The sequence below is a fragment of the Rhineura floridana genome, chromosome 6 (assembly GCF_030035675.1).
Source record: "Rhineura floridana isolate rRhiFlo1 chromosome 6, rRhiFlo1.hap2, whole genome shotgun sequence".
Lineage (NCBI taxonomy): Eukaryota > Metazoa > Chordata > Lepidosauria > Squamata > Rhineuridae > Rhineura > Rhineura floridana.
In genome coordinates this window covers 132865966-132893901 of record NC_084485.1, presented here as the reverse complement: position 1 = coordinate 132893901, position 27936 = coordinate 132865966, and the positions used below count along the sequence as shown (strand labels likewise).

At 43.0% G+C, this 27936-nt stretch overlaps 1 protein-coding gene across 6 annotated transcripts; it reads right to left on the bottom strand.

Moving 5' to 3' along the window:
• Positions 1 to 300: 300 nt before the first annotated feature.
• On the bottom strand, positions 301 to 27936 carry LOC133387945 (alpha-amylase 1-like). Of its 6 annotated transcripts, none has more exons than XM_061633857.1 (10): positions 27854 to 27880; positions 24633 to 24728; positions 22096 to 22317; positions 14837 to 15067; positions 12557 to 12690; positions 11723 to 11845; positions 8625 to 8724; positions 3780 to 3901; positions 3490 to 3615; positions 301 to 3241 (listed from the first exon to the last, which is right to left on the bottom strand). In XM_061633857.1, exons 1-10 carry the CDS (start codon positions 27863 to 27865, stop codon positions 3052 to 3054), a joined length of 1356 nt encoding a protein of 451 aa, XP_061489841.1. In that variant the 5' UTR covers positions 27866 to 27880; the 3' UTR covers positions 301 to 3051. The 6 variants fall into 6 exon arrangements, with proteins under 6 accessions (XP_061489841.1, XP_061489844.1, XP_061489842.1 ...); XM_061633860.1 differs by having other exon boundaries at positions 301 to 3179; XM_061633858.1 differs by having other exon boundaries at positions 27795 to 27864.

The following is a 27936-nucleotide window of genomic DNA, read 5'->3' as shown; positions in this document are numbered from 1 at the left end:
GACTTACCTACCTCTGTCCCTCTGTGTCAAATGTCCAGATTACTGCTCATGGTTTGGCTCATGATGGTGTAGCGGTTAGAGTGTCAGACTAGGGCCTGGGAGGCTATGGTTCAAATCCTCGCTCCAGCCACAAAGTTCACTGGGTGACCTTAGGCCAGTCATCATAGCTCAACCTAACCTATCTCACAGGGTTCTTGTTAGCATAAATGCTGCTTTGAGGTCCCTTAAGGAAAGGAAGGATACGAGTGATAATTGACAGCTATAGAGTGTAAACATGAGAAAATGGAAGGGAAAGGCAGCTTTATTAGTATCATGGATCAGGAACAAATATTTCACAACAGTTCCAGTATTGTTGAAGCTTTTAAAATAGTCTGAGAACTCTTCAGTAAAGAACCAGTTGTGCCGCCATTACCTATTGTTTAGGCAACACCATAAAATCATGCAAGGTGCAGCAAAAATGATTAGAACTATTGCCAAGCAAGGAAATCCACACTCAAAGGATGATTCCTTTAATATAATCAGTTTTGCAGATCCCTGAAACATAACTGTGTCGAAAATTAAGATGACCTTGGAACAGCTGCTTTTGAAAAGTTAATTGATCAAACTATGATCTCAAGCAAGGTTGGCTATTGAAATACACAAAAGAAAAACAAGCACCCATATTTGCACAGGTGCAAAGTTTTGGGTGAAAAATCAAAATGAAAGTTCACAGAATATGTGAAGCATAACAACTGCTTCCTAGGCTGCTTGTGGTCGCCAGGAGTCATTCAGAGCTGGAACTTCATAAAACTGTTTATATATCATATTTTTAACCTGTAACTGTTCCACAAATAAACCTCAAAATACAACAGGAATTCAGTGTGACCCTATCATCCAACTTTAATCATGATGGTTCACCTATCATTGGGGTGGGTGGGGAGAGGTAGTCTATGTTTAAGTAGTTATGAACATTTCCCGGCAACAGCCAGAGGCACAATTACCAATGCAAACAAGCAGATTTGTTTTGTGAAAAACAACAAAGAGTTCAAATGATGTCTGATGACCCAAACCCTTAAACTAGTTATTCCGCACAAAGGACTCAGGATCCAATCCTTTGTTCTTGTAGGCACTCCTCCAATGGACGGTTGCACCCAGGAATGGACTGCATTATTATATGACCAGTGGGACCTGCAACAAAATGTTGCAGCGTGGAATGCTGCTGTCCAGGGCTATAGCAATTCCATCCCACTACTACCCACCTCAAAGTTCATCAGCATTCTCTGACTGACCACTGAGCATAGTCAGTGCTTAGTGGGCTGCTTTTTTTCTAAAATATTTTTTGTACATCTGCAAATCCTGGGGTTTTTATTTATTTATACATAAATTCCTGTACTGCTAAATCAAGGAAAAAAATTCTCCAAGTGGTGTACACATTAACACAAAATCAAAAGTAAAACCATAAAAAAGCAAAGATCGGAAGTACATAAAACTGGGTCACATCCATGGTAAGCTTGTGTAAATAAAAATGTTGATGGTGTCTACAACTAAACACAGAAGCCACCTGCTTAATATACAAAGGCAATGGATTCCACAAAAGAGGTGCTGCTAAGCTTATTTATTTATTGCATTTGTATCCCACCTTTTTCTCTAAGGAGCTCAAGGTGGTGTACATGGTTCTCCCCCTCCCCAATTAATCCCCACAACACCTCCTGAGTAGGTTAGGCTGAGGCAGTGACTGGCCCACGGTCACCCAAGTGAGCTTTGTAGGCAAATAGGGATTTGAACCCTGGTCTCCCAGGTCCTAGTCCAACATAACCACTACGCCATACTGGCTCTCAAGAGCTAAAATGCCCCATTCCTTGTGGGTCCCCAGATGGATGTCATAAGGGACACAGTTAGCAATGCTTCTCTGGCAGAAACAAGCAGGGATTTTGGGAAAGGTGGTCCTCCAGGTAGACTGGATTCAAGTTGTTCAGGGCTTTATACCCTTAACTTTGGCCTGCTAGTATATTGGCAGCCAGTACAGATTCTTCAGCAATGTGTCATATGCTGTTGACAGCCAGCTCTGGTCAACAACCAGGGTGCTGCATTCTGTGGCAGCTTCTGGACCAGACTTAAGAGTAGCCCCACACAGAGCACATGGCAGTAATCAAGTCATGAGATTACTAATGCCTGGACCACCATGGCTAAACAACTTCAGTCCAGAAACCGGTGAAGTGGGGTAAATGGTGCTCCTCAACATCGTGGCCACCTGAGCTTCAAGCAATAAAGATGGGTCAAGGAGCAGCCCCTGACTGGGGACCTGCTCTTTGAGAGGGAATGCAACCCCATCTAGAGGAAACTGGCCTATTTCCCAGAAGTACAGCTACATCTTTATTTTTTAAAAAATATATATTTACAGGCATTGTGGTGTGGGGGGCATCCTAATTTTCCTTGGACTACCACAGGCATGGAGGGGAGGTTAATCTTTTCCCTCCTCAGCTGGGATCTGGCCAACAATTGCCCCCATGGCTACAAGACTTAGGAAAAAAAGATTCCCATTGGTGTCAAATGCAACATCTTTCTAAGCTTCATAGCTGTGCCGTGCACATCTGGGATGCAGAACACCGCAGTCCAGGGGAATCTGGACCTCCCCAGCCCATGCCTGTAAATAAATAAAAATCTGAAGTTGTAGCTGCACTCTGTGTATCTATTGTAATATGTAGTTTGGCCCTCTGAAGCAAATCCTCTCTCCACATTGGTAACTATCAGATGTTTGGGGACAAACAGTGGGGGAAAGCTGCCGTCATCAGATCCTGCTTGTGAGCCTCCCATGGGCACGTGACTGGCAAGTGCTGGGAACAAGATCCTGGATCACGATGGCATACTGACCTGATCCAGCAGGGCTTTTCTTATTAGGATGAACAACAAAGAAATTTAAAATTATTAATAAAAGAAACATACAGACTGAGACACAAGTGACTTGAGCAGTGCTTATTCTTGAGAAGATAATTACGCGGGTTTACATTTTTTAAAAGTTAGCTTTATAGTAAACAGAGAATTTAAGTGAAAAACAAAGAGGTTTAATGTGGATTATAATTTGGCTTCAACATGAATTGCAATGACTGGATCTTCAGTCTCGCTATTAATCTGAAAATCAGCAGTACCATTAGCAGCAACATGGATTTGAATTCCAGTGCAGAGGTTGCCTTCCTTTTGTCCTGAAATGACATCACAATAAATGCCAGGGGGAAGACCAGTTGGTAGCATTACTGACAAGACCCTGTACAAAACAAAACAATATGAATAGTTCTCATATTTATGCCACCTGATGTATTGAGATGATATTCTTATTCTTGGGTTACTATTCTGCACTTCTTGACCATTTACTGCCCTGGATGCATTAGTAAGCATACAGTAGTCAAGCAGCAAAATTAATTATATATAGCAAAATTAATTTGCTATATAAAATTAGCAAATGATTTGCTACGTCTAATTTATGAACTCCCTCATCCCTACATAAAAACATACCTGTTGTCATTATTAAACACAATAAACCTTTTGCCATCGCGTCCAAATGCCACCTGATTGTTGTTGTTGTCCCACCACCTTGTAAGAGGTTGGCCGTACACAACATTTTGGAATGTCACCATCTTCCTAGGAATAAAAATTGGATCACCTTCAGGTGAAACGGAATCAGTTATTTGAATCCTAAACATCTAGAGGAGCAGGCTCTCTCTCTCTCTCTCTCTCTCTGTGTGTGTGTTTCAAGAAGGCTCAACCCATGTCAGACGGTGCCTTTGGCAATTTCCATTAGTTACCTTATTTGATCCCAACGATGTTCACAGACCCAGTCATTGCCACAAGTGCCATTTGTGCTAATTGTAACTGGTTTAATTGATCCATCACTGTTGCTTGGTGGTCCTGCCCAGTCATTCAAGTCCTTGTTAAGAAAGATGACATTTAAGTGATTAGACAAGAAAGACATTATAACGTGCTGAATAAAATGTGCTTGTTTTTGCTTGCTATGAGCATCACAAGTGTTGAAGCCTTGTTGATGTGCTTTAAACCAGACCAGTTCTGTCGTAAGTCATGGCAGCACAATAGACTAGACTCTTCTCCAGGTGAATAGCCAATGGCCTCCATTTACAACAGAGATGGTTGACCTGTGGCCTTCCAGATGAAGTTGGACTACAACATGTTGACCATTGAACTGTACTGTCACTGAGTTTATTTTTCCATCAAGTCTGCAAGTCTGGAAATCTGTAGCTAGAAGGAGTTATGTCTGGGAATGGACAGCCAAGGCCGTTGCCATGGTAGCATCAAGATAGGCTGGGAGAGTTCTAGCAGCTATCTGTGTTGAGCTGAGTCTTCTGTGTCATGTCTTTGAACTGAGAACTTCTCTCCTAGGGGGGGGAGCAACTCTACATGTAATCTTAAAGCCTTAAGCCATAATGTCTTGTAGTAAAGACTCTTAACCTGATCTAATGCCTCTGTGATGTTTCTTGCTCAACTTAACTCCAATGTAATGTATGCTGTTTCACGCAACAATGCACACACATCAACAGGGTTATGGGCCCAGATCCACAGCGCGTTACACAAGAGTAAGTTGCTGGTCTGAATGGCAGATGGAGTTCCAGAGGGCAGCTTGATCGATTGTGCCAGACAGAGGTGAGCAGGATGGCTGCAGTAAACCTGTCTGGGGGAGGCTTGCCAATGGAAAGATTGACGGAAAAAAATTATGCCAGCTGGAAGCCGAGGATGCGGGCTTTGCTGATAACAGAGGATTTATGGGACATTATAGATGGACCCCCTCCGGTGGTACTGACCGCGGCCTGGACGCGTAGAGATCAGAAGGCGCAAGCTTTTATACTTCTGGCTCTATCAGACTCTCAACTGTTACACGTGAGAGATGTTACAAACGCCAAACAGATGTGGGACGTGTTGGAGGCCCTACATGTGCAACAGACTGCGGGATCTAAATTGTGTTTGGCAAGGAAGCTGTACCAGATGCGCTTCACGGGTGAGTGCGAAATGAGAGCATCTCACGGAATTCAGGCGCCTATTTGCTGAGTTGCAGGATTGAGGCATGGAACACTCTGACCTTCAGAAGACCTATCTGATCCTGGCTTCACTCGATGGGACTTGGAATAATATGGTCATGGCTTTCAAAGCCATGCCTGACGGAGGTCTGCACGTTGCGTTTATTGAGGAAAAACTGTCCCAGGAATGGCAGCGGAGACAAGAGGCGAAAAGTGCTGAGGAAAAGCAAAGAGCCAAGCTGAAAGAAGAAAGCAGCTGCAGACAGGAAAACAAGCTGGAGCAGCAGCGGCTGAAATCTTGTTATGCCTGTGGGGCTCGTGGGCATCTTCAAAGAGACTGTGCAGTCAAGCGTAACTCCAGGGAAGGAGGCTTGAAGCAGGGAAGTGTGAACTTTGTTTGTAAACAGAAGCCACAAACTTTAGCACCTATTGACTGGCTTCTTGACAGCGGTGCAAGCCATATATTAATTAAAGACAGGAGTTTGTTTTACACGTCTACAGATGAGCAGGACTTTGTTTTACTGGCGGATGGATCACGCAAGAATGTGGAAGCCCGAGGACTGGTGAGATTTGATAAACTTGGAATACTGTCAGATTGTTTGTTTGTACCAGAATTGGCTCATAACGTATTGTCAGTAAGAAAACTGGTGAGTTGTGATTTTTCAGTCTTGTTTCACAAAGACCAATGTTTTGTAATGAGGGGAGATCAAGTGTGTTTGCAGGGAAGCCTTAATGATTCACAGTTTAAAATGTCCATGGGTGTGAAGTGCGCTGATGCCTTGAGTTTAATGGGGCGGAAAGGGAATGACGGTCAGGGCTGTAAACAGACAGCCGTAAAAGGCATGCCGTCAGTATTCACTGCCCAGATGGAGGAGGTTCACAGAGAACTAGAAGAGCCATCATCATTTCAAGCAATCAGGCTGATGCCTGAGGCAGAGCAGCACAAATGGCAGCAGGCCATGCAGGAAGAATTACAAGCCATGCAAAAGAATGGCACGTGGACATTAGTAAAGTTACCCATGGGTAAAAAGGCCATAGGTTGCAGATGGGTGTTTAAGAAGAAGAAAGCAAGTTCCGGGGAAGTACAGAGGTACAGGGCACGTTTGGTAGCCAAGGGATTCACCCAGCAACATGGAACAGATTTTGATGCTGTTTTCGCCCCGGTTGTGAAACCTGAGTCTATTCGTGTTCTGCTGAAACTAGCAGCGATGCAGAAAATGCACATTAATCATTATGATATAGGAACAGCATTCCTCCATGGTGATTTAAAGGAGGAGATATACATGGAGCTGCCTCCGGGTTCTGTGTCACAGGAAGGGTTTGTGTGCAAGTTACATAAGTCTATCTATGGATTGCGGCAGAGTGCACGCTGCTGGAATGAGAAATTGGACAGTGTGTTACAAGGGATGGGATTTCAAAGGTGCAAGGCAGATCCCTGTGTATATGTCCAGAGAAAAGGAACACAAACCAATATCTGTGCTGTTTATGTGGATGACATCATGTACATGTATCATGATCAGCAAGAGGAAAGGGAATTCAGGGAGCAACTGGGCAGGCAGGTGGACACAAAGAATTTGGGCCATCACACACTATTTAGGCACGGATATTCTGCGTGCAGAAGACGGAAGCACAACATTGAGTCAGGAAAGTAAAATAAATCAGATCATAGAAGAATGCAACATGACAGAATGCAATGTTGTGAAGACTCCAATGGTTGTGGCTTTCCAACAGAATGTGCAGAAGACGCCCTGTACAGAACCTGAGAAGTACAGGCACATAATAGGGAAATTGCAATATTTTGTGAAGGTGTCTCGCCCAGACATATGTAATGCAGTCAGCATTTTAAGCCGGAAGGTAGAGCATCCTTCAGAGGCTGACTGGCAGGGAATTAAAAGGGTAGTGCATTATCTGAAAGGCACGAAGACAAAAAGTCTGGTTTTGACAGGAGCAAAGACAGGAGGTCTTGAATGTTTTGTGGATGCAGATCATGCAGGGGAGCTGAGCAGTCGTAAGTCAACCTCTGGCATAGTTATGATGTGGCACGGATCTTGCATTGATTGGAGTAGCAAGAAACAGACTATGGTTGCAACATCAAGTGCAGAAGCAGAGTATGTGGCCTTATCCCAGGCCTGTAATGAGTTGCAATGGTTCACAATGCTCATGCAGGATTTAGGCATGGAGATACAACTACCAATCACTGTACATGAAGACAATCAGACCTGCATCAAGATAGCCACATCAGAAGCTCATACCAAAAGAACAAAACATATTAGTGTCAGATACTTTCATGTAAGGGATTATGTGCAGCAGGGGTTCTTTAACCTGACATTCTGTGACACTAACAACATGGTGGCTGACATAATGACCAAGCCGTTGTGTGAGGAGAAGTTTGGAAAACTGGTAAAAAGGCTTGGAATGAGCCAAAGTTTGATTGAATAAAGTGTTAGCTAAATGTACAGAGATGTTCTGAACTGTACTGAAATGTAAACCGTATTGCAAGATGTATTGTAGAAATGTATTATTGTTATTGTTGTCATGAATTACAGACATGATGGGAAAAAGGGGGAATTGTTGACCATTGAACTGTACTGTCACTGAGTTTATTTTTCCATCAAGTCTGCAAGTCTGGAAATCTGTAGCTAGAAGGAGTTATGTCTGGGAACGGACAGCCAAGGCCGTTGCCATGGTAGCATCAAGATAGGCTGGGAGAGTTCTAGCAGCTATCTGTGTTGAGCTGAGTCTTCTGTGTCATGTCTTTGAACTGAGAACTTCTCTCCTGGGGGGGGAGCAACTCTACATGTAATCTTAAAGCCTTAAGCCATAATGTCTTGTAGTAAAGACTCTTAACCTGATCTAATGCCTCTGTGATGTTTCTTGCTCAACTTAACTCCAATGTAACGTATGCTGTTTCACGCAACAACGCACACACAACACTCATCAGCCCCAACCAGTATGGCCAATGGTCAGGGATGATGGGAGTTGTGGTTGGGCCACAGGTTAGCTGCCCCTGTTCTAAAGGGAGGCAATGGACTATTCATTTGAAGAAGAATCTAGTCTACCATGCTGCCATGAGATACCTGGTCTGGTTTAAGGCACATCTATAAAGTTTAAATATTTACTTGATTACATTGATGAGGCTCATAACAAGCACAAGTTCTGAGACTGGACTACACAGACATGCTGCTTCATCCTTGCACACACATTTTGATGGTCTTATATCTGTGAGTCAGCCCTATTAAGTGATCACACCTAGGGAACTCTCTTTCCCTTCCTGGAATTGGTCAAAGATCCAGCCTGAATTTCTTGTGGAAGCAACATGAGACTTTGTAGACGAGTGCTTTGTGGTTTGGGAAGGAGTCTTTGCAAGTGTCACTGAAATTTATCAAGAGAAAGGCTGCAACCCTATGCATGCTTACCTGGAAATCAGTCCCATTGAAGCCATAAACCTTAATTCAGGGTATAGATATGTGTGTGATTACACTGTTAAATTAGTTACAAATAACTTGAACCATAGATTTCAACACTGGAGTCAGTCTGTTTTCCAAGTGTTGATACTGTCTCTTAAGATAGGATAGCTTATAAACAGAATCAACAAATAGCTATTGTGAGCAAGACGAAAGTTACCTTTCCATTCCGGATAACTCTTTGCCACCTGTAGCTTGACATTATTCGTGTAAATCCATAGGGATGAGCAAGCATAAAGCCAACTGCCATTTTATAGAGTCTGCAAAATACGTGAGAGACATCTGGCTACCAAATGTGTAGAGTACAGAAAACAAGCAGGCACAAGAATTATATATTACTTAATGCCATATTCTGGCTGAGATGAGGGCCATAGCTCAGTGACAGATCATCCACTTTCAGTGCCAATGGTCTATTTACCAACCCCTCACATCTCTAGGTAAGGCTGGGAGAAACTTGTCTGAAACCCTGGAGAACTGGTATCAGTCATTGTAGATAATAAAGAGCTAGATGAACCAATGGTCTGATTTAGTATAAGACAGTTTCCTAATGTTCCTTTGACAACATGGAGTGCATCTATAGTACAAACATGTATTAGTTTTATACAAGTACAGAGCTGTAATCCTATGCCTACCTACTTGGAAGGAAGCTCCATTTAACTTAGAGGGACATACTTTTGAATAGACGTGTATAAGATTGCGCTAAAACAGACACAGGAACTGTACTCTGAAAATTCTCTTCTAAAGCAACTCCCCACCCCTCTCCTGCCCTAAGAGTTCAGTTCCTAGGTGTCTCTTAAGAAGTTAGAATCATACTATGTCTATTTTTAAGGAAACCTGAATTCTGCACTAGCATAAACTATTCTAATAATTCACTGTAGATAATTCATATACTATCGCAGAAGCAGCCAACATGGTGCCCTCCAGGCGTTGTTGGAGTCCAGCTCCCATCAGCTGCAGCCAGCATGGCTAATGGTTAGCAATGATGAGAGTTGCAATCCAACAACATCAGGAGATCATAATGTTGACTATTCCTTTGCTATTACACAAGCACTGCCATAATGTAAATGTCTGGCACTTTCCCCAACTATGAATATTTCTGCACATGGTTTTGCTTGTAAATACCAGCAAAAATTGCATCCAGTTTTTAATTTACTGAACTATGTGAAAGAGTTGGTAAGAAGAGAGTACAGAGAGTTAGTATCTTACAAGGTAACAGCAGCCAGAATAATTTATGTGAACTACTGGAGGCAAGTGGGTAGACTTCTATTATAGTAAAGAAGGTTTGGGAATTTGCTATAATGGCAAAAAAACCTTACTATCTTAGAAGCAATAAAGGACAACTGACACTATTCTTAGGAGTACATGGATACTTACAGAAAATATGTACTGAATACAAATTATGGATGTATGACTTTATGACTGTAAATATCAGTGATAGTGCTTTTGTGGATTAGTAATATAATGTTGATTTGGCTTGCTTGTCGTTGTGTTCCAGTCACTTATTTTCTGTAGATTTTTTATGTTCTAATTTAAAAAAAAAATGCCACCAAAAATTAGAGGAATCTTGTAGATAAGTTTTTATTGATATCAAAGTTAGAAATTGCTCTTCAGTAGGAAGGACATTAAAGCAGAGTATAGATGCATCATGGTCCTGCTTCAAATGTAGTTATGCAATACAAGATAGTGCAGCAAACTACTGGCCCACGACAGCAAATGGGATGCGCAAGAGATGGGAAAGAACATCCCCATCAAAACTGTGCATTTTAGATAGGGCCATGCTGGCTGCTCATGGGGATGTGTTTGGATGGTCATTCACATTTAACCTTAGGTTGGAATTTCTAATTCAGCAATGGGATCTGCACAAATGCCACTTGCACGTGGGAAAACAACCAATCTGCTCACAGTTCTCAATATGCAAGGATGCAAAAGCAGATGCTAAGGAAAATGCTGCCTTGTCCCCAAAGTCCATCTACCTCTTTAGAAACATCAGAAGTTGCTTGACACTGAATCAAGCCATTGGTTCTAGTTCAGTACTGTCTACACCAACTGGCAACAGCTCTCCATGGTTTCAGATGAGTCTCTCCCAGCCCAACCTGGAGATACTGGGGATTGAATCTGGGACCTTCTACATGGAAAGCAGAGACAATAACACCGAGCTATGGCCCTTTCCCCTACCCAGTTATTGTGTTTGCATCATAAATGCAGTACAGGCATATATGCAAGCGCTACCATTTATCTCCATTCCTCCCCAAGCTCTGTTCCTTGACAGATCTGTAGGGGAAAAATGGGGGGGGGCACTGTGATGTTCCTGTATTAGTGTATATATGGTAAGTGCTGTTTGAATAGAAGATACATGGTAAGTGGAGTGAAAGAGGAGGGGGAGTGAATGGGCAGTAGAATGCTGGATGATTGGCTGAGTGTTTAAAATGGCTGAGGGTATAAATGGAAGGATGACAGTGGAATCTGTGTGATGAAAGTGAGTGGGTTGTTTTGGTGGGTTTGAGAGAGTTGTTTGTCAGGAGAGCGTGGAGAAGGAGGGGGGTGGAGTTCGGATTAGTATTAGATAAAACCATATGCTTATGTGCCTTATGAAGAAATTTTGTTATCTTTGTTATATTTAATAAAAACTGTATTTGGTTTACCGAAGGCCTGATCCTTGGCTGGGGTTTCACAGACCAGAAGGGAGGGTAAGGTAATGACCAAGGCTGAAGGGAAACTGTAACAAATGGTGGCAGCGGTGAAGAGAATAACACCACAAGTATTCAGAGTCTCTGGGAATACTGGTATTAGGACGTGACTGGTGGTGCTGCCTAGCAGGGGGATCTGTTGAGATCTGTGCTAGAGCGGGGAGAGAAACCATAAAAAAGGACAGTCTGGACTGGTGGAGTCCCTGGTGGTGCCTAGTGACAGGCAGTAACCACGAGCAGGTAGGAACCTGACAGGGAGAGCCAGGGAAGGGCATCACAGGCACTTCTACTTTTCATGCTGGATCTCAACTTTCCTAGAGTTGCATACAATGGACACAGAAGACCAATGTGGCCCCTTTTTCTTTGTTGGTCCCAATTTGGAGGAGGAGTGAGGATTGCTACATAAACCATTTATAATTATGAACATTCCCCCCTTTATTCTTGGTGAGATTTTGAACACTTTTTTCTTGACTAGGGTGGGGCAGGGGAGGGTCCATTTCATCATGTCTGGAAATTCAGACCAAAGGAAATATAACATCTTTGCTTAATGAAAGAAAAAAAGCTTCCTTACCTGGGGTTCCAGAAAGTAAGAATGGAGGCCCCACCTGCACCATGTCCTCTCTGGTTGTCATGGTTATCTACAAAGGCAATAGCTTTTTCAGAAGGCATCAAACTCCAATTTTCTCCCCAACTCCTAAATTGTGAAGAAATAATCAAAACTTTGTACAATGCACTTCAATGCACGCTATTATTTATTTACTAGGTAACAGCAAACTAAAAACAAGATAGTATTCAACATAGACCTAAGCAGATCATTCTGTCAGTGCAATGATTTTTTCTTGCACAACAGAACAATCTTCCCTTCTCCTCTTCCCACGCACCCCCTAAATCTGTTCTGGGTTCCCCCCACCAACCCTCCAGAGCAGATCTGGGAATGGTGTGGGGAAGAAGAGATGGGGAAATCCCCTTGTGCTAGTGTAGAAATGTAGCTGAATACCACCCAGAGTTCAAGAGCAGGCAAACACACAGCTTTACAAGTTCAGTCACAAAACACCAAAAAACGCAGTGGAGGTCACCTAATGGCCAGGTCTTTGCCTGGCACCAAAAAGCCAAAAGTGCTGGAGCCCACTGGGTTTCCAGGGGGAAGGCATTCCACAGTCAGGACACCATCATGCAGATTTTATCCATTTAAACCAAAGCAGGGAGGGAAACAACCCAACCTTTCTGATTATGGGCTGAAAAACACAGTCGTGCAGTTTTCTATACAAATCCCACTCCTGCTGCAGGCCACAAGGGTCTTCTCATGTTGGGGAGGAGCAGTGGGCATCTGCAGTATTTGGGTTCCATTTGCATGCAGGAGAGGCATGTAGGTCCTTAAGAACGGACTGGATCCAAAGCCAATTACTTCAAGTTCGCCATCTTCTCTCCATCCCATTTGCGGAGGACAATCCCAAGTTCTGCACCATATTTAAATTCGATCACCTGACCATTTCTAAAGTATTCCGAGCTTTGGACTGCTTCACCGCCCAAGTCAATAACCTGGAAAAAGCCAGGGGAAAACAGAGAAAGGGTAATAATATTGATTTCCATTTGCTGCAGAAACCAGCATCGCTGATAGCAGAGTACTCTAGGAATAGTCAGTGCACTGAATTAAGACATATCTTGCAGTACTTCCTGTACTGCATCCAGTTTTATCAGTTTCGACTTATCTCCAATATGGCTAGAGAAACGGCTTCAGCTTTTGTGGCCATTATCTTACGGAACTGGTTTCCTCTGGGCTCTAGTGTCTTAACATTTTTGAAGTGACGCACCGGTGCAAAGAATGGAAATTTTTCAGGATCTGAAATAGCTAACCTGAAGCACTGTTAAGTCTCGCTTATCTCAGTGCACTTTACCACTAAAATGAATGGAGCCTATAAAGGCTCAGCTTGGAATGGTACGCCCCCCCCTTCTGATCCCGATGTTTACACAAACAGCAGTTGTATACAAATGCACTCCTCCTTCCAGTCTTTTAAGCAATCCCTTAGGGTTGACTGGGAAAAATAATTGCCTTGCTGAATCAGACCAAAGGTCTATCTAGTCTAGCATGCTGTTTCCAACGGCTGTTAGCAGATGCCCAGTGCCTACCATTCAGAGCTACGAGTGAAACTTGCAGCAAAATGTTGTAGCTTGGGGTGCTTCCTGCCCAGTATTTCAGACACTCCATTCCATCCCATCCCAGCTTTCCATTTTCCTGCACCAGCAGACAGCATGCTATGACCACTGACACACTCAAGTCCTCACTGATATGTCTTGTGTCCCCCTCTCCATTGAGGATTTTTTTTCTGAAGTTTTTTCAAGTACTTTTGCAAAACTTGGGGTTCCCTCAAACCTGCTGGTACCTCCCCATTGTGTGTGAATGGTACCGTTTGCCTAGATAAGCCACAGCCCTCACAACTTGAACACTGGAAATAGAGGGAATCATGAAACTGTCTCTTTACATGGAGATTCCATCTGCCATCTAAACTCCTCTTCATTTTGCCGTTAACTGCCAGCCCAGACTTGGGAAAATACATGGGTTTTCAGCAAGCACTGATTAAGAATTTATAGCTTGGAATTCATAATACAAAAATTGGAAAATTTCCAAAGTTCAGACTTTTAATTCCACTCAAATGCTACTGGACTTTTGAGTTTTAGCATGTCAAAGTTTGGGATTTTGAATACATTTTGTTGCATATTTAGCACGGGTCTTGGGTGGTTATGTCCTCCACCATGAATTTCAGGGATTGTTTGCTTAATTCTTTTCTTTAAAAAACATGGATTTGTACCATTTGCATCTGTATGCCAACTTGTATTCCACTAAATTAGTTGCAATGTCCAGAAAAATGTCCTTGAAAAAGCAGAGTGTCAGGAGAAAAAAGAAGATATGAATAAACCGGTTTTCTGGATCACAAACTATTGGAAGATTTAGCTTCTGTGGAATTTATTTATTTATAGGATTTGTACCCGGTTTCCCCAGATGAAGCTCCTGAAATGACTTCTACTGAAAGAAATCAGTAGAAGAAATGATCTTACACTGCATTAGTAAAATAGCAGGATTTTACTCTGAAAAGAAGAGGAAAAATGCTTTGATGTGAACAGATAGGGGCATAAGACAATGACTGGGAATACGATTTGATTTGTTTGTTTGTTTATTAAATGTGTATCCTGCCCTCCCTCCCAAAAGGAGCCCAGAGTGGCAACAGATGATAAAACACTAAAAACATCTGTGAAACATCTTTAAAAAACATCTTAAAAACAATTCCATCACAGATGCAGACTGAGATAAGATCTCTACTTAACAGGCTTGTTGAACTGATGACTGCAAGACTTCTGTCCAGGCCAACAGCAAGAAGGTTTGTACCTCTTTAATGAATGACAAGACATCCAAAGGGCTGGTGTTGTGCATGGTGGCTAAGAAAATGAGCGGTGCATCAGGAAGTCCCTAGTTTGAGAATCCCATCTCTATAAACTCACTCAACGGCCTTAGGCAAGCCAGAGAGAGATCTCACCTTCAGTTGCCCCACCTGCCATCAATGTGGGGAATATTAATACTGACTTACCTTTTATATAAGGCTGTTGTAAGAATTACACCTAGATAAGACACATGAAACAGTGTGAACACTTGGAGGTGCTATGCAAAATGTTTACAATCATTATTATTTACCTCCTGATAGATGAAAGGTCGTGAACCTTTGGCAAACCATTTCATGTTTAAATTATGTACTTTGCTTAAAATAGCATTTATGTCCTCAGGCCATATGTGTTTGGAAGCATCAATCCGGCACCCTGCAACACCAATATCAACCAGGTGGTTCATGTATTCAGCTATTCTTGAACGCACATCATCTCTCCTTTGAGCAAGATCAACAAGACCAGACAGGCGACAGTTGCGAACCTGTACATACAGAGAGAACTGTCACTGAGTCAGCTGCCAAAATATAAATATCCTCAAAGCATTTGTGGTAGCTGCCCCATGCCCACCACAACAAAATCACTTGGGTTCTACTGGTCCCCAATTTATTTATTTTTTTAAAAAAAGTAAAATAAAAATTGATACACAATTTTAGATCAATTTAAATTTTGCATTGAACTCAACGATAATGTTGGGCATGCTCAGTAAGAACAATAAGAACCAACTGTCACTGTTCTAAAAGACAGACTCACAGCTGATTGGTTTGCCTAATCAGGGAGCAACACCCACAGACCTTTATTTCACTTTAGGCAGTCATGGCTTTCCCCAAAGAATGCTGGGAACTGTAGTTTGTGAAGAGAGCTGAGAGGAGACTCCTATTCTCCTGACAGAGCTCCAGTGGCCAGAGTGGTTTAACAGTCAGCCACTCTGATTGAAGCTCTGTGAGGGGAACTGGGCCTCTCCTAGAGACTCTCAGTGCACTTCACTACCTACACTACCCAGGATTCTTTGGGAGAAGCCATGACTATCTGAAGGGAACTAAAGGTCTGGTGTGGATGTGGCCAGGAACAGTGCTGGTTTAAATTTGGGTGGGAGGCTAGATGTGTCTGCTATAGAATAAAAAGGTGAGGGAAACCCTGAAAAAGAATGATACTGTTCACAATGTTTTCCTATTGGAAATGAAAGGGGCTTTCTCTCTGCCCAGTGCCTACCCATCCAATGTCCTCTCCTCCTTCTTCCTCCCACTCCCTCCACTTCCTGCCCTCCTCCCTCCCCTCCCTGCCTCTCCCTCAGGTCAGTTTTACCTCCCCTAAGCATCATTGCACTAGAGTAAATCCCACTGAACTCAATAAGCATGCAAATGATCAGACCTGCCTTTCCCCTCCTTCCCCTCTCCTCTCCCTTCCTCCTCCCCTCCCCTCCCCTCTTCCTTCTTCCTCCTCCCCTGCCCACTCCAGCTCTTCCGAAAATAGGTAAAATCCTCCAGCCGAAGCGCCACAGGAAGTCCATTCCACAGACAAGGAACCAAATCCTGAAAGGTCTGCAACCTTAACAGGGCGGTTTGCGTCGGCAGAACAACCAGTAATGCCTGGTCCACAGATCTTGTATCCCTGGCTGGAATGTACCATGCCAGCTGGGATGCCAGATATTGGGGAAGACTGGAACACAGGGCCCTAAAGGCAAGGACCAGAAGTTTGTACCTGGCCCTAGCCCGAATGGGCAGCCAATGAAGGGCCCTGCAAGAAAAGGTGGTATGGGCATAGCGGGGAAGGTCCAGGACAACCTGAATGGAGCTGTTCTGGATCAAAACCAAAGGATAGAGAGAGGAAGAGGGCAAGCCCACCAAAAAACTATTACAATAATCCAGACGTGAGGTAAACAGAGCCCGAACAAGCAAATGCACAGACGGGCTCTGGGAACCTGCGGATCCTATGGATATTCAAGAGTTGAAAACTGCATGCCTTCACTGTCACCCCAATAAAGAGGCATAGAGCCAAACAACCATCCAGCACAACTCCAAGGTTCCTATCAGCTGGGACAGGGGGCACCATACAGCCCTGGATACACAGCAAAGGACAGGAAGGAGGAACAGAAGGACAATCAAGTTGAAACACAAGAATCTCGGGTTTTTTCCATGTTCAATTTCAGACGATGTGCAGTCATCCATGAAGAAACATCTAAGAGGCAGTCCATCACAGTTTTCCACACATCGGCATGAATAAATTTGAAATTTCAGAAAATCTGAGTGTCACCTGCATAAATGTGGTACTGAAATCCCAGATACAAAATCAAAAAACCAAGAGGGAGGTTATAGAGAGAGAACAGCAAAAGGCTATCATCATTAGTGGTGGTGGTGGCAGTGGCATTGTTCAGCACTTTTTACGCAATGTCTCAAAGCGACTTACAGAATATGTAAAAATGTAGGACAATTTATCAGACAATCCAAAAGAATCCAAAATGCCATAGAATATTCAGGAAACAAAACAAAAATACTAAAACTGGTACAGTTCATACACTGCTGCATTGGTGCCAAATGACAGAATTCTTTCCATGTGCACCTTGCCCTCCTTTGGTGGCTAGACTGTTTACATGGAAAAGCACCATATCATTTTCCCTTGTTCATGGGGTTACTGGGTCAGCATGGGAAAGAACCACTGGAAAGTAGCTCCCATGCCACTGTGCAGATATATGAGCCAGACTTCAGTTTCTTTCAGTGGAGCATCTGCAGAAAAACATGGGGTTTTTTTTCTATTGGCAAACGATAGAGTTAAGACAGCCCAAACCCTAGACAACTTAAGACTTCCACAGGACCAATTTCATGGTTTTGAGAATGAACTGTAATTGCAATCAGAGCTTGGAAAAGTTATTTTTTTGAACTACAACTCCCATCAGCCCCAGCTATGGCCACTGGATTGGGCTGATGGGAGTTGTAGTTCAAAAAAGTAACTTTTCCAAGCTCTGACTGCAACCTTCCTTTCACAGCAAACATTCTATTCATTTAGCTTTTGAAAGGAAATCTGAAAAGCTAGAACCTTATGTTACAAGTAACAAATTCTAGCTGACATGATACTAGTATGCAGATGAATAATAATTTGCTACAGAAAACTGGGTAAACGAAGTATCTCATCAGAGGCAGTCAAAGAAATATGTGTGCATGCACTTGTACATCAAGGGGTTACCTTTGACCTGAAATCAGTTGCTCCACCCAAGGCTATTGTCAGGCATTGGGAAAGCCACTTACTCTAACATTGTTGCATCTGGTCACCATGTCTCTAAATTCATTTTCATTTCCAGAACGTGAACATAACTTGTAACTGACTGGCTGATACCTTTCCCACCATGGCCTCCAGGGACTCAAAATTACAAGGTTTTCATTTGGAGGAGAAACCCATATAAGTGAAAAACAAAGTGAACAAGTAGGACAGGGGTCTCCAACCTGGAACCTGTGGGGGCCATGCCACATGGAAAGGGAGGCAGTTGAAACACTATACAGAAATAAAGCCCTTTACTGTAGGAGATTTTATTAAAGTAGAATAGATCAAGGAGGACAGTATCACAGGTTGTATCCACTTGGGTCCTTATACTGACAGAAGGCTGTCGGAGCAAGGCTTCTAGAGTGGAACGGTGGAGGGGGAATTTCCGTAAAACTTCCCTTGCTTCTGCAGTCCTCCATGCCACCTCCCACACTGTTCTAAACTGTCCCCCAACCATCTGGAACAAATTATTTTTCTTTCTTTCTTTCTTGTGCAGGTGATGAGGAGACACATCCAGATGTCTGGGGAGGGAAGGGAGAATAAGCAAAACTTTGGGGAAGGGCTGTGGTTCAGTGACAGAGCATCTGCTTTGCATGCAGAAGGTCCCAGATTCAGTTCCCAGCATCTCCAGGTAGGACCGAGAAGGTCCCCTGCCTGAAACCCTGGTGATCTGCTGCCAGCGTAGGCAATACTAAGCTAGATGGACCAACTGTCTGACTCATAAGGCAGCTTCCTATCTTCCTATGAAACTCTTCCTTTTAACACAATTGGTCTCAAGTCATTCATAGCATAGCCAGTAGTGGCCGGTGGGGCAGTGTTGGTCACATGGCTTTCCAACGCCACGTGTCACTGCCGGTTACCAAAAGGGAAAGGGGAAAGGCAGCGGGGAGGGTGGTGCACATGCAGTGGCAGAGCTAATCCAACACTCCTGCTGCTGCGGCCGCACCAACATCCCCTTGCCCCTCCCCCTCTCCGTAACTGGCAGCAACACACGAGGTTGGGATGCCAGGTAAGCAGAGCAGCGCTGCCCTGCCAGCTGCTACTGAGTACAACCTTCTCCATTTATATGCAGTTATGTGGAACTGCCCTTGAAGTCAGTATGCCTTAGCTTGGGATGCCCAGACAAAGAGGAGGGCAGGGCTCCTGTGCTTGTTATGGTTGATGCTGCTGCTGTTGTCATAATCATAAACATTGCCATCGTTATTATCGCTGTTGTTCTGCAATTCTGGTGTGGGAAACCTTCGGCCTTCCAAATGTTGCTGAACTATAACACCCATCATCCCTGGCTACTTTGGCCATGCTTGCTGGGGCTGATGGGAGTTGTAGTTTAGCAACCTCTGAGGGGTTGAAGGCTTCCCACACCTGCTGCAATTCATAGCCAGCCTTTCTGTATCTATACACAAGGTCCACAGAACATACTATATAGACTTGTTAGAAGAAAGTTTAGCAAAGGAGGCAGCATTATCAACATGTTTCTCTACTGCTGGACAAAGTATAAATATTGCACACAGAGAAAGAGTAGGAGAACGGAAAATAGATACAGAAAGTATTATACTAGGTCAGCCTTTCCCAACTTTTGGGTCCCCAGATGTTGCTGAACAACAACTCCCATCAGCCCCAACCAGCATGGCCAGTAATCAGGAATGATGGGAACAACAGTCCAGTAACATCTGGGGACCTAAAGGTTGGGAAAGGCTGCACTAGATATACAGATTTTCTCTGCATAAGTATCAATTAAAAAATTGAAATTGTAAATATCAATTTTAGTAATACATTTTATTTATTTATTATTTGATTTATATCCCGCCCTTCCTCCCAGCAGGAGGTCAGGGCAGCAAACAAACCCACTAAAAACTTTAAAACATCATAAAAACAAACTTTAAAACACATTAAAACAAAACATCTTTAAAAACATTTCTTAAAAAAAGCTTTCAAAACATCTCCTAAGATTAAAAACATTTTAAAAAAGAAGGTTTAAGAACATATTAAAAAGCCATTTCAACCCAGACGTAGACTGGGATAGGTCTCAATTTAAAAGGCTTGTGGAAAGAAGAAATTTTACACATTCCCCCACACCCCCAAAAACGAAAACACTCAAGGCAGCTTTCAAGTAATTTGGGAGAAAAAACAGTATCAAACAACAACCAGAATTAAAATAGCGTTAGCAATTCATAGAGGCACCAAATTCTGAAAGATCTGCTGGAATAATAATGCAGTCTTTTCTTCACATCTGAAGGCGGGCAGTGACAGGGCCAGGCCACACCTTCCAGCATCTAGCATCTTCCTAGTGCCTGCCTGTCACATTTCAGAGAGTTGGGGTGTGTGTGAAACAAGGGCCTTACAAAAGAAACAAAAATGTTTCACATGATATCGTAGGGGAATGGGTTCTTGTCAGGTAGTAAGCAGACCTGGGTGCATCCCATAATCCAATTGCACATGCATAGAAATTAGTACTGGATGCTGGGCCCAGGATCTTAAGGTTTGCTCAGTTTTGGCCTCAAGAGGCTCAGCTTTACTACTTTATTTTAAAAGAGAATGTCTCTCTCTTACGATTGCAAAGACAGGCTTAAAGAAATGGGGCTGATGCTTGCGATATCTTAGAAGTCGTGGTGGGAAAGGAATTGCTGAGCAGAATTTCCAGTTCTTAGGGTGTGGAGCTTCAGTAACCTGTCTGGCTGTTTTATCATTTATTCTGTGGAACCAGAGTAAATAATAAAATGATTTTTAAAAAATGTCCATTCCATTTTATACTAGCACTTTTCCAAGGAGCTCAGGTTGGCATCTCAGGTTCTCCACCCCCAATATTATCTTTCAAACAAGCCTATGAGGTATGTTAGGTGAAGAGTGCAGACTGGCCCCAGATCAGCCTCAGTGAACTTTATGGATAAGTGGGACGTCACTGGTACCCACATACTGACTCTTAAATATATATCAAGTGTTTTCATCTATATAATATATTCAGGTCCAACTTTTAGTGGGAAGCTTTTTATTATTATCTTAGTAGACTGTATACACAGCCCTGCTACTAAGGTTCATTGACTCTAAAGAATGGCTAAGAGTTCTATTTCTAAATTCTATTAATATTTAACCTAGTACAAATCCTCAGTCAATTCTGTTCTGGTAAACAGAGGGCCAGTTCACACTCTCACTTGCCTGGAATGATTGTTCTACAGTGGATGGAGCAAGCGGACACACTTCCCCATAATGCTTATTAAAGCACATGTGAGCCAGGCCCTTGACTAGATCTACATGTGTGGAGAAGCCTGATTTGCATGATCTTTCCCAGTGTGGTATAGTGGTTAAGATGTTGGACTAAGACCTGGGAGACCAGGGTTCGAATCCCCACAGCCATGAAGCTCACTGGGTGACCTTGGGCCAGTCACTGCCTCTTAGCCTCAGAGGAAGGCAATGGTAAACCACCTCTGCATGCTGCTTAACATGAAAACCTTATTCATATGGTCGCCCATAAGTCGGAATCGACTTGAAGGCAGTCCATTTCCATTTTCCCCTTCATTAAGGAGGAAGAGTTACATTAAATCAAGTCTAAGAATAAGCTTAAGAAGAGCCTGCCGGAAGGCCAGTGGCCCAACTAGCCCAGCATCCTCTTCCCACAGAGGCCAACCAAATGCCTATGGGAAGTCCACCAGAAGGACCTGAGCGCAACAGCACTGTTTCCACTTGTGATTCCCAACAACTGGTATTCAGAGGCAGACTGCTTCTAATAGCGGAGGTAGAAATATAGACACTGTGGCTAGTAGCCATCAATAGACAAATTCAAGGAGGATAAGGCATGTTGTAACAACATGTTGTATGAAGAAGTACTTTCTTTTGCCTGACCTGAATCTTCTGTCTTCAGGTCATGAAGCAAGCTGTAGTTTTCTTTGGATGGCCCCAAGTTCTAGTTTTATAAAAGAGGCCTATCCACTCTCTTCACACCATGCATAATTTTATACACCTCTATCATGTCCCTCTTTAGTTGCCTTTTCCCCCTCAACTATAGAGCCCCAAATTTTGCAACCTTTCCTCATCAGGCAGTTGCTCCAACACCTTGATCATTCTGGTTGCCTTTTCCCAGCCCTACTGTATCCTTTTTGAGGTCCTAGATGAACATGGACTTCTCAGTGGACCATCCATCCAGCTCATACACTGCCTTTTAAGCAAGGTGAAGAGAAAAGCATATGAACCAGTGGGGTGAGTGTGGAAACTGACCCAGAATCTACCAGACTCTGCCATCAGTGAACTGGAGAGAGTACTAACCTGAACACCTGCAAATCCATTTGGGGCTAAATAACGTTCACATTCAAGAGCAACGTCAACCCAGCGCCATTCAAAGAGGTGAACAATAGATGTCCTGACAGGTGTCGGACTGGACTTGTATTGGCTCCAGCAAAGACCAAAGGCTGCTACAAGAAGCAGCAACAGGCTCTTCATGTTGTCTTTGGCACTCTGCGATGTTCTTCTCAATAGCCTTCGGCATTCCTGGTGGACAGCAAATTGCATTTTACTGATGGCACACCTTCCATTCCACCCTATTTGTAGTGTGTTGTTTTAAAGCAATGACAACAAGGGGAAGATGCAACGCAGGCTTCCCACAATACTGCAAATGTTAACAAGCTTTTAATGCGGTCAATATATTGGATAAGTTCAAAGGTCTAGAGCAAGTCTCTGTGTTCAGTTCCAATTACACATGGTGATAAAGACACATTTCATCAGGCTTGGGGAGGCGGTGTCACACACAGCCATACCAAACCTAAGCATGGTCAGTGTGCTCTCCGTTCAGCATCCTTGAGCTCAGTGGCTAGGACTACAGAAGGTCTGTTGACCAGACAAGGGCAAAACAATATTTCAGTTCTAAAACCAACATGCACTTGCTCATGTTTCTTCAGAACAAGAAACTCCTTAATTTGGCTGAGGAAGGGGGACAAGCACGAGATGGGATTTTCACCTGGCTTGAATTTGCTGCTGTAGGTATCATTATTTTAGATTTTGTACTTTAGCTTTTAGCTTTAAATATGTTATTACCTTACTCTGATCCCTCAGAGAGAGAATGGATTTGCATGTTGCTTCAGGCACCGTTTTTCCAGCACAGGAACGTGACTCATTTTAACAAATTAAAGTATGATAAATATAAAACCATCATACAGCTCAGGCATTGTTAGAGGCTTGAAAGAGAGAGGAGCTGTGCTGTCTTGAGGGGACGCACATGTGCGTACCTGCATTCTTGCTGACAAGCAGTTGATGTTAATGCTTATTTCACCACCCGCCCCAATTCACCACCACCCCCAGTTCCTAATCCAATGATTTAACTTATGTTTTAAGCATTCACTTTTGCTGAAGTTTCCTAAAAAATGCTGATTAGCATAATTTTGTTTCCAAAAACTGAGCTTGCTTCATCAAAACAATGCACTTGGCAAAGTAACTCTTCTGCAAACTAATTAAAGCCTTGCATAACTTCAGCTGCCAGATCCAATGAGAGCTCTTTGCAAAACCTCAGCAAGTTAGCACCAATTTAAACTGGATTTAAAATTTATGATTTTTTTAAAACACTGGAGCTGTTAGAAAGCCCAGATGTAATTCTGTACAAGCTGGCATTAGGATATGTTAGCTACTTTGGCAACAAAACAAATTGGGAGAGTTGGCAGATGTGACTACTGAAGAGTCAGATGACAAATTGTGATGCTGCTTAACATCTTGATTTTTTTTCTTTTAGTGTTCATTTAGGATCCTGAATCTATTTCGCAGAAATATTCTTTACAACATACTCTGCTTTTTATCTTATGTTTCCACCACGAGTCAAACTGTAGAGTCATAACATGGGGCCTAAATCTTCCTCTTCTGGGTTTTCAAAGTTTGCAGGTGTATAACTTCACAATAGCAATGTTAAAATGGCAGCATCTCCACCATGTGCTAGTTATTCATGCCAGATAATCATAAGGGTGGGGAGACACCAAGCTATGGATTCATGGGTGATTCAAGAGCTCTAAGCTCTGTGCACACATCTCCTGCAAGCACACCTGCGCTCTACTTGTGGCACGAATCTGTAGAAGACTGATAGGCAGGCCAATCTGTCAGTACTTTTTTTTTTTTGCAACATCCAAGTCATATTCATTGCCTTGTTTGGTCAGAGTAAGGTCCAGTTCGCTAGCATTCTGTTTGCAACAGAAGCTCTACTATCCTCCACATACTAAGCAAGCCTTCTACCATTTCAGCTGATCCTCACAACTATAAAGGTTTAAAGCTATACTATCACCCTGAACAGCGTTGCCTTGGGATTTGAACCTGTGACATCTCTCCCCTGAAGCAAGGATCATATCTGGAGCCCAGGTATGAGGAGCCTGTGGGCCTCCAAATGTTCCTAGATCTCAGCTCCCATCATCCCTGACCAGAGGTCATGCTGGTTGAGACAGAGGGGAGTTGGAGTCCAGAAGCATCTGCAGGGCCACAGGTTCACTAATCTCAGCTCCGTACCAACAAGTATGGACTAGTAGGTGGTATACAATGCTAATCCTACTCAGAGTAGACCCACCAAAGTTAATAGCCATGACTAACTTAGGTTCATTCATTTCAGTGACTCTACCCGTGATCCTGCCCTTCCCTGTATATTTTAGTATGATATACACCTTCTATAAAGCGGTTCTAAAAACACTGTTCTCTAATTTCTGTGGTAGCAAGAGGTCAACCCCTGTCATGCTACTTAGAATCCAATATTCCAGATTCCCCAACAAACCTTGTAACTGATTTTTTCCCTTTCCTATACCACCTCTGAAGATTTGAAAGCAACTTGTTTTAAATACCTCAGAAAAAAAAGTGCGTGTTCTTTTCACCAAACGCAGCCGAGTCACTCCATGTAATGCACCAGAAGTCACTTGTATGCCAACAGTCATAGTACACTGCGAGGAACAGTGACTTTTAGAATGGAATCAGGTAAGACGGGAGCAAAGATTTTATTGTCACTCTGAAATGTTCCATGCTATGAAACTATTACATCTACTTGCAAAAACTGCAAGGAAACTGAGGGTGCTCACACATCCTCAAATTGATAAAAAGTAGGCAGGCAGGAAGAAGCTAGGCAATTTCTGATTAGGCTAGTGCTTGGAAAATGGGCTACCTGACCTAGAGAAGGCTTTGATCTTCAACTGAACCTTTGTGATTGATGGGTGGATCTCTGAAAACCCCTGAAATGGGTGGGTGGACCTTCGCTGACTCTGAATCCATGTCTTAGCCAATCAGAGGGATTGAAAGGAGGAACCTGAAGTTCTGAATGCCAAGGCTTCATTCCAACAGAATGCAAGGGTAGTCTTTTAAAAGACAAATAAAAAACAAAACCTGAACACAATCAGCTGTTTGGCAAGAAAGAGAGAACAGAAACTAGCTCCCCATTCCAAACAACTAGTCATCTTTTAAAAGGGGGGTGGCGGCTCCATGCACTGTTTTGACTGTCGGATCAGGAAAAGGGAGCATATGCACAGGACTTGTTTTTGCATGTGGTTTTTCTCATTCAGCCATAGATGCTCACACAGAACCTCTTCCTGTGCATGTATGCCCCTTAGTTGGATGAGGGTGATGATCAATCTCATGTTGTACTTTATTATTTCAAACCAATCTCCCTGTTGTTTCTGCAGATAGAAAGAAGAAACTGCTTTTGGACTCTCTTTCACTGTAGAGTGGGCCTGTTTACAATGTGCATGTTTGCCAGACACAGTTGCTACCAGCTGTCACTGTATTTCACAGTGATAACTAGAAACCCAACTATCTGGAATGAGCAAAACTGACACAGCCCCATTTCAATAAGGAAATCAAGGCTTGGAACTGTGGTAGACCTGGCTGGATATGGACAAAACAACCACCCGCTATTTGTTTGATGAGCTCTGCTCTGCCCTCTCTACATGGGAGCCAACATGGTTAAAGAATTAATTTTCTGCAAGATTAGGATGCCTTTAATGCTTTCTCGTGGAAAAAGTGGGACCTGTTTGCTGAATTATGCAGAGTGGGAACAGTTTTGGGGAAGAGAATACATTGCAGGCTTTTTGTGTCATATGCAACTTTAGCCTTGCAAATAAGCCCAGGAAAGTTACTGGCCCACAAAAAATGCTATAAGCTTGTCTATCCACACAGATGAATCATTTGTAGCACATCAAAGACCTGAAAGAAAATAAGAACCAACTCTTTCCTAATTTTCCTAATTTGCTAATCCTTTCCTGGTCACTCATCGGAAGGCAATTTTGTCTCATCAGAGGCAACCAGACAAATGGCTATTTATAAGTCTGCTGGGCAAAGCAAAACAAATCCAGTGCCGGGGAGGAGGAGAATCCACCACTGAATCCAAAGATCTGCCAGCTTGGGCCAGCCAGAGCAGAACATAAGGGATGGGGTGTGTTGTTGTTTTTAACTACAGGTATGTGCAAATTTGGAGTTGTCCATTAAGTCTTTCCAGTGCTGGACAGGGGTTTGGATTGCCCCCTTAGTCTCACTGAAATGAACAGGGGCGAAAAAGGACACAGTAGTTATTAAGACTGTCAATTGTGATTAAAACTGTGTTAGGCAAGACTTATCTCCAAAGCGGCAGCCTGCATCCCCAAACGGCCATGGAAAAGACTACTATCTCCCTAATACCACCTTGCTGCAATGGCCACTATAAACTCATTATACAAAGTTAGGACTGCCTTAGGGTCCAAATATATAGAAATTACATGCACACATCACTTAGCTCCCAGACACTCTAGTACTTGACCAGAATTTGCAATGGAATGCCAACATTTCTAACTCTTATTTTAAAAAAATGTTCCATTGGACATACTTGAATGCTTCTCTCTCTCTATGCTAAATGCAGCCTTGCTGGAGGAGAGATTTAGATGGGGCGGGGGAGGAGTGCCAATTTCCTACCTCCTGGAGCTCCTCTTAAGACACAGAAAGGAAACATCTAGGTCTGTCCTCCAGATTAGGGATGGGGAAGCTGTGGACTGCCAAATGCTGTTGGACTCCTACTCCCATCAGTCCCAGGCAGCATGGCCAATGGTCAGGAATGATGGGAGCTGTAGTCCAGCAACATCTGGAGGGCTACAGGTTCCTCACCACTGCTCCAAATGCTGGGAAAGTCATGCACACATCAACATCACACATAGTTTGGCTCTTATGTTTCTGTTGACTGGGAAATATGGGAGAAGCTGCAAATAGTTTTATTTTCCTGCAGCAGGTGGAGAAGTGTGGGTGGAGCTGCCTGAGCCATCACCATCAAGCCTTGCTGCTCTGGAGCTCAATTAAAACATTCTGGACTCACCCTCCTAATCCACATGCAATCCTAAGGCATGAGTACTTGAAAGTAGGTGCTACTAAAACATGGTTTGAAACCATTATTAGAACAAATTTGGATTTTAAAGAATTTAGGCCAGTGGTTTCCCCAACTTTTTTTCCTCACACAGCACTTGAAAACTGTTGATGGTCTTTGGGCACCACTTAATGATTTTTCTGCCTGCTGTAGCAAATGTGCTGTGCTAGATGCTGCATGATTAACTGGGCTCCTTCTAGGAGGGCGGGTGGGATATAAATTTAATAAACAAACTATTTTTATTGCTTCATTTATTTCTTTTATTGCATTTTATTGTAATACCATTTGCAGTGCATAGAATTCAAATGGTAGCACAGTAAAAAAAAAAGGCAGTAAAATTAAAAATCGACATCTATATTTAATGCACACATGTCACAGACCACCTGAAGTTCGTGGAGCACTGGTGGTCCACAGACCACAGTTTGGGATCCTCTCTGGTTTAGGCTGTAATCCTATTCACACACTGAAGTCAAGGGAACTTTGCAAAGGATTTGCAGTAGAGAGAGAAAGAGTTTTCTTTTATTTGGTATTTTTCTAAATGCACCCTTCCTTCCTCAACAAACTAAACCTCTCTAAGGGGGAAGACAGCCAGGAATAATCACACAGAACGCATTGCGAATCGTATACATACGTATTTGGTTGCTTAATACGCTGCATGGCCTTATCTGTAGTTTCCCTAACGAGCCTCACCTTCGCCAACATACCGCTTTAAGTAGAACGGACAGTAACCAATCAGTGAAAAGAGAGCAAATGACGTCCCCCTTCTGCAATTC